This window comes from Setaria viridis, chromosome 6 (genome assembly GCF_005286985.2).
Source record: "Setaria viridis chromosome 6, Setaria_viridis_v4.0, whole genome shotgun sequence".
NCBI classification, from domain to species: Eukaryota; Viridiplantae; Streptophyta; class Magnoliopsida; order Poales; family Poaceae; genus Setaria; species Setaria viridis.
The window spans coordinates 21,300,545-21,307,109 of record NC_048268.2 but is presented as its reverse complement, the minus strand read 5'-3'; the positions used below and the strand labels follow the sequence as shown (position 1 = coordinate 21,307,109).

Genomic DNA, 6,565 nt, shown 5'->3' with positions numbered 1-6,565 from the left:
AGTTTTCCCCAATCCGACCCTCTCATCCTGCTCTCCACCAACAGAAGTTGAACTCCCCCACCTTTTTTCTGTAGCTTTGCTACCAGTGTCCGTGTTAAAACATGAGTGTGTTGAAATAACCTTCTAAAATGTTTAACCCCTGCATTGCATTTCCGTGTAGAGTTGAATCTCGCCGATGGAACGTACGAGCTTCATCCAGCACCAGAAGAAGACCCCGCCGAGGAACAGCTGCACCCCTTCGAAGGAGAGCCCGAGCCAGCGCAAGACCCCGAGGACCCCCAAGCTTTTTCTGAAGGCAAGCCCCGGTGCATGAACTCCCTGTTTTACTTTCATGCCACTTATTGATTACCTAATTGCGCATTTACGTTTCGAGGAGTTGTAATGGAACCCTAGATGCATAACTTAGTACCTTGTTTTTGAATACTAATTGATAAGGCCGAGTAGTGCAATGCCTAATAGGTTTCGGTAAAAGTCGAGTGATTTTCCTGTCATTCGCGAGTTATAGGAGTTGAATGTTTCAGATTTGTCGAAACTATAAGGATAACAGACGGGGTCAGGCTTGTGTTTGATACTTGGTGGATTGCCCCGTCTGTCTAAATGAAAATGAACTAAGGTCAAAACGTGTCGGTGTTCGTGATCAAGTGATTGAAAGTACTAATCTCATACCTAGTATGGGATGGGGAAGCCTAGTACCTGATTGAACTGGGGCGTGGCATACCTTCCGGCTGTCCTTGGAACATCGTTCCCATGGTGCATCATGTGGGTGCAGGTGCGGTCACAGTGCAGCATTAGGCCGGGACTGTGGAGCATTGCATGCCAAAGGAAGTTGGCCCTGACACGTGCCTAAGGGATCGATGGGGACGGCTGACAAATGAAGCGACCCGTCGTGGTGCGCGGATGTCGTGAGATTAGATTTGCCATGCATGGTTAATAAATTCGAATCGATTCGTCTGCCTCTCACAGATTGGGACTACTTGATCGCTATTCTGCACTGAGTAAAGATGGAACGTGATGATGATTTTAATCTGATGCTTGTTAAGTAATTGCTTGGAAACCATGTTTGTTTAGTATAAGTTGCTAATCTAGAATGGATAAAGAACATAGAACATGAGCTAAAATGTTGAAAGTAAGGACTGACTTTAGACGCTTTTGGCAAGAAAACCCCAGAGCCAGAAAGCCTTGCATGTCTAGGTCTCGGTCGTGCCTTTCCGACGGGTCAGTCTTGCTGAGTACTAGTTGCTCAGCCTTGTTGTGGCTAATCTTTTTTAGGTAATGTCAGTAGCTTGGGTGTTGGTACCACTTGGCCGACCCAGTTTCCTCCAGGCTGGACCGTCGAGTGGGATCCTTCCTCGGACGGCGAAGGAAGGAATTTTTGATGTCATGATCGGCTCCGTCATGATGTCTTGTACCGACGTTTAGCTTCCGCTAGTTTTAATTTGACCTTGAACCATGCAAAATTCCGGTTTGAATTTCCAAAAACTCTGATGTAATAAATTGTTGTCATGATGGAATGTTGTAATCTCTGTGCTACTCACCTTCGCGTGAGCGATGCTTGTCGATCCTGTTACGTGGTTTATCGGAGGAAATCCGACGGTCGACCAAGTTGACTTGCTTAAAGTGCATAATCGCATGTCAGGCGACTTCAATGCATTTTAGTCAGGTTAATTTGGGCGGTTCCGCCACAGCTGGCATCAGAGCTCGAAGCACAGTACGGAGAACAACAAACCTTAAAACTCTTTTTCTAACTAAAATTTGCAAGAAGTTAAATCGAGAAGTTCATAAGTTCGCTAAGGATGAGTTTAGTTCGAGGAGCCCTAGAGGATTTTGGGGTTGTTTTTAAGGTGGCTAATAGTTATTGGTTATCTTCTAACTTCCAGCACTTTTTGACACGTCTATAATACGTGTGCATGATTCCGCATCGCGAGTATGCGAAGGGTGATGGGAATTCGATTCCAACAAGCCTATCATCACGGTCGTTTCGCCCACGTCTATTATACGAGCGCAGGTTTCATATGTTAATACATGCGAAGGATGGTATGGTTCGATTCCAACGAGCCTATCGTCACGGTTGTTCGCCCACGTTTGTTACACGTGTGCATGATTCCGCATCACGAGAATGTGAAAGGTTATAGGATTCTATTCAAAGGAACCTATTTCCACGGTTGTTGCGCTGTCCATGCAGCGTTAAACGCATGGGTGCCGTTTCTATAGTGAACGGCAATGATTGTGGACGCTTTCGTGAGTACTGGCACGGAAGGTTCAAGCTGTGTTGTGTTTTTCTGCAAGTACACTAACAAACGTTGCGTTCGAAACGATGTCTAGTAACTCGACTAGTTATTATAGTGAGAGCCGTATTGTTGCCCGTCCACCGGCACTAACCACGTAAGTCCAAAGATTTTTGGCAATTATTTTTGGTTGAGAGGACGACTAGGACGTGCATGCATTCAGAAATAAAACCAAACTCGAGCACGTCGTAAAAAGTAATGCACCGCGTTAAGGATTGTGTAGCTGTCCTTTTTCCACCATGATAACTCCAGAAACTTTGTATAAGAAAGTTGTGTTAAAACTCCCAAGTAAAACTGCCGCAAGGTACTACCATTTGGGTTGAGAGTTGTGATCAGATTGGTGACCCCCTGTTGGCTATTAGCCCAAAGTGCACACCAGCAGAGTTTCTGCTGTTTCGACCACCTTAAGGACCTTTTCAGTGAGGAGTCTTTTAAGCAAAGTTTTTCAGAACTTAGTGAAGGACTTACTGGTAGAGTTTCAGCTTTGTTAAGTCTCTGGTTTGGAAGTTGTGTTCAGTTTATCTTGACTCGGTCTGAAGCGTTCCAGCAGGTACACTTAATGGGAATCTGAGATTATCACCTTGTTAGGTTCTGTTCTAGCCCTACCTTTGAACACCAAACTTGTTACACACTATCTAAAGAACATGCTGGTAAAATTTGAGAAATTTTGGAGGAATACTTGCTGAGTTATGAGCTTTTCTCTAACTGCCAGAAATCTGTTTGATTTCCATGTGTTAACCCCGTTTCTCACGTGACCTTTGGTTACAGATGGCGCAGCCCGTGCACGTTGCAGTCGGCACGGAGGGCACCACCTAATCACGGTGCCTTCACCAAGAGGGTTTTCCAGCTGTGTTGTGGGACACTCTGCGCTCTTTCGGGTACCAGTCGCCGCCGGTTTATGCGGGCCGTGCATACCAGGACCACGGGATTCCGCGGAGCCGCGTACACGTGCGGATACCCCCACCTCCGGATCAGCCACAGTGGCCCCTGTTGGAGGTAGTGGCTGAGGGACACACACTCCACGACGCCTGGGAGTTCGCAACCTTGCAGACCTTGACCCAGTTCTGCCGGGCACACCCTCTTGAGATCGTGCTAGACCCGATTGGGTTGTTCCCTGCCCGGGACATGAGGGACCTGGACTGGTTGGATCATATGGAGCATATGGACTTGCTCGGGCTTATGGATCCTCAGCGCACAATTTTTGTTTCAGCTCGTTGCCTGAACGTGTTCTACAGGATGGTTGAGCTGCAGAGCCGAGCGATGGCTACGGTGATTGGGATGGCAGTGGCCAACCAGGTTGCTTTGTCTACCGTGCAGAGTGGCATGGTGGACCAGTTGCTCGAGCTGGTACAGAAGGATGTTCAGATTGCTGAGATGCAGGACAAGATTACTCGTTTAGAGGAAGAGATTGTGGACATGGAGCACGATATGGAGATCTTGGCTGACCAGTTCTATGATGTGAACATGGAGCTGGCGAACGCCAATGAGCACTTGCAGGAGCATCATGATGAGCTAAATGCCATCCATGCCCTAGAGGTGCAGCTAGATGAGCAGATGGCCCAGGAGGAGGAGCCTGAGGAGATCGAAGGCTTTTCGAGCATGGACTATGAGAATGCGTCACCGCAGCCTCCAGTTGGTGATGCTCACTCACCGGTCCTCAGCTTTGCCTCCGTGGGCAACCTCGACGACTTCTAGTTATGACAAACTAGGTTGAGCAGTTCTATTTGGTTTTTGTTTGTACTCCTCAGCGACCTATATTTTTGGCCAGTGATGTAATAGGTTAGCCTTGAGTTGAGTACTCCTCCTGTATGTTAAGACCAGCAGTGAAATGATCTTGGTGAAAGCAGTTCCTGTTTTTCTTTCACTCTTGACTCTACTTCTGACCCTTGCGACACGCCGTGGATGCCAAGTTGTGTGGGTTTTAGTGCTGTGACCACACACCCGCCTCCTGTGGGCCTGACCAAAGCTGGCCGACCCTGAGTCGTGAGGTCAGACGCGCCCGACCCCTCGCGGACGGTCTCCGTCCCGCCCGACCCCTCGCGGCAGGTCTCCGCCTCGCCCCACCCCAGGGTGAAGGTCTCCGTTTCGTCCGACCCCAGGTTGGAAGCTCCGTATCAGCCGACCCCGACACCAGAGGTCGGAAATTAGTGGGACCCTGAGGATAAGGTTTGGCTCGCCCAAGGGTGTGTGCAGACCAACCAGGGAGACACCAGATCTAGTGGACCCAACAAAACATGGATCCAAATACCTTTCCGATCGGTAACAAGGATAAAATGACGCTGCAGACACGGGCTAGTTGCTAGCTAAGATATGTGCACCTCCTTATAAGGATATGTGTTGTGTTGCAAAAGTTGCATTTGTGGAATTAACACATACATTTCCCACATTATTTGGAATACTTCTGATGTTATGGAACTAATGGAAAGGTGAATCTTGCAGATGGCACATCGCACACGCTCCGGCTCTGTTCCCAATGGCAGCCAGGTGCCTCCCCCACCTCCGCCTCCGACCACCCTCGAGTCGATCTTGGCAGCCCAAACCGAGCTGTTGAGGCACATCGCTCAGGGGCAGCAGCAGCAGCAGCCCCAAGGAGGAAGGGCCCATCATCAGCCACATGTTGCTCGCTATGAGGATTTTCTGGGGACCCAGCCTCCTCTGTTTCACAAGACGGAGGACCCACTTGACGCTGATGCCTGGATTCGCGCTATCGAGTCTAAGTTCTCCCTGCTCACTGCATATTGCCCGGATGAGAACAAGGTTCGGTTCACCGTGCAACAGTTGCGTGGTTCTGCTCTCCTGTGGTGGGAACACTACCACGCCATGCAGCCGGCCGATCACGTCGTCGGCTGGGAGGAATTCAAGACGGCGTTCAGGAGCCATCACATCCCGGAGGGACTTCTGGAGCGCAAGCTCAATGAGTTCCTGGCTCTCACCCAGGGAGGCCATGATGTCCTGCACTATGCGCAGGCTTTCAACGACCTGTGTTGCTATGCAGGCTATCATGCGGACTCCGATGAAAAGAAGCAGGACCGCTTCTGCAGAGGCTTGAGTTTGGAGCTCAAGGAAAGGCTGAACCCCATCAAAGTGGGTTCCTACAATGAACTAGTGAACTTGGCAATTTCCCAGGAAGATTGCATGAAGGCTCTCAAGGCCGATATGAAGAGAAAAGCCCCAATGCCGGCACCTAGCCCGCCTGCCCAGAAGTACAGAATGATTCCCCCACCAGCGCCTCGCAGGCCTGCACAGCCTGGGAGATGGGTTGCTCGACCTCCACCGCAGGAAGCACCTCGTTTCCCCGGTTTCCAGCCGCAAGGGCCCCGCCCTGCTCTCCTGATGCCACTGCGCCCGGTCACTGGAAACCGCTGTTTCACTTGCAGGAACTCAGGTCACTTCGCCACGGACTGCCCCCGCAACCAGAATCAACGACCCGGTCAGAACAATACATCGAGCAACAAGGGGAAGAAGCCAAAGGTGCAGGTCCGACAAGGCAGGCTGAACTTCACCACCCTTGCTGAACTTCCAGAGGGCGCACCAATGATGACGGGTACCTTTTCTATCTGTGATCAACCCGTCCTTATTCTGTTTGATTCAGGAGCATCCCATAGTTTCATTGGGACTAGAATCAGTGCTAAGTGTGAGTTAGATTTCTGTCACACCAAAGGTACCTACATAATCTCTACCTCGGGTGGAAAGGTAGCTTCACACCAAGTGAGCCGTAAAGTTTTTATCTAGTTAGGGAGAACCCTTCTTAAGGAAGACCTGCTTGCCCTTGGGATAGAAGGAATAGATGTTATCTTGGGTATGGATTGGATGACCCGACACCGAGTGACCCTAGATATCCCTGCTAGGGAAATCCATATAAATTCACCCAAGTATGGTAGCTCCACCATACACTTACCTCCCCGAGAGTGCCAAACTTCTTGTGCCTATCCCGTGTCCGAAGCCCGTTTGGAAGATATCCCAGTAGTGTGCGAGTACCCGGATGTGTTTCTAGACGATTTGCCGGGTATGCCGCCTGAGAGAGACATCGAGTTTGCCATTGAGTTGCAACCAGGTACCGCCCCAATCTCAAAGAGACCATATCGGATGCCACCAGCCGAACTGGCAGAAATGAAAACTCTGTTGCATGATTTATTGGAAAAGGGTTTTATTCGCCCAAGTACATCACCTTGGGGTTGCCCCGCCTTGTTTGTGAAAAAGGACGATAGTCTCCGAATGTGTGTGGACTACCGACCTCTCAATGCGGTGACGATAAAGAACAAGTACCCCCTACCCCGCAT

At 49.8% G+C, this 6,565-nt stretch overlaps 1 protein-coding gene across 1 annotated transcript; it reads left to right on the top strand.

Annotated features, from left to right (window-relative positions):
- Window positions 1-4,716: 4,716 nt before the first annotated feature.
- Window positions 4,717-6,004, top strand: LOC140223203 (uncharacterized). The gene is made up of 2 exons (XM_072294746.1): window positions 4,717-5,829; window positions 5,979-6,004. Exons 1-2 carry the CDS (start codon window positions 4,725-4,727, stop codon window positions 6,002-6,004), a joined length of 1,131 nt encoding a protein of 376 aa, XP_072150847.1. The 5' UTR covers window positions 4,717-4,724.
- The last annotated feature ends 561 nt before the right edge of the window (window positions 6,005-6,565 follow it).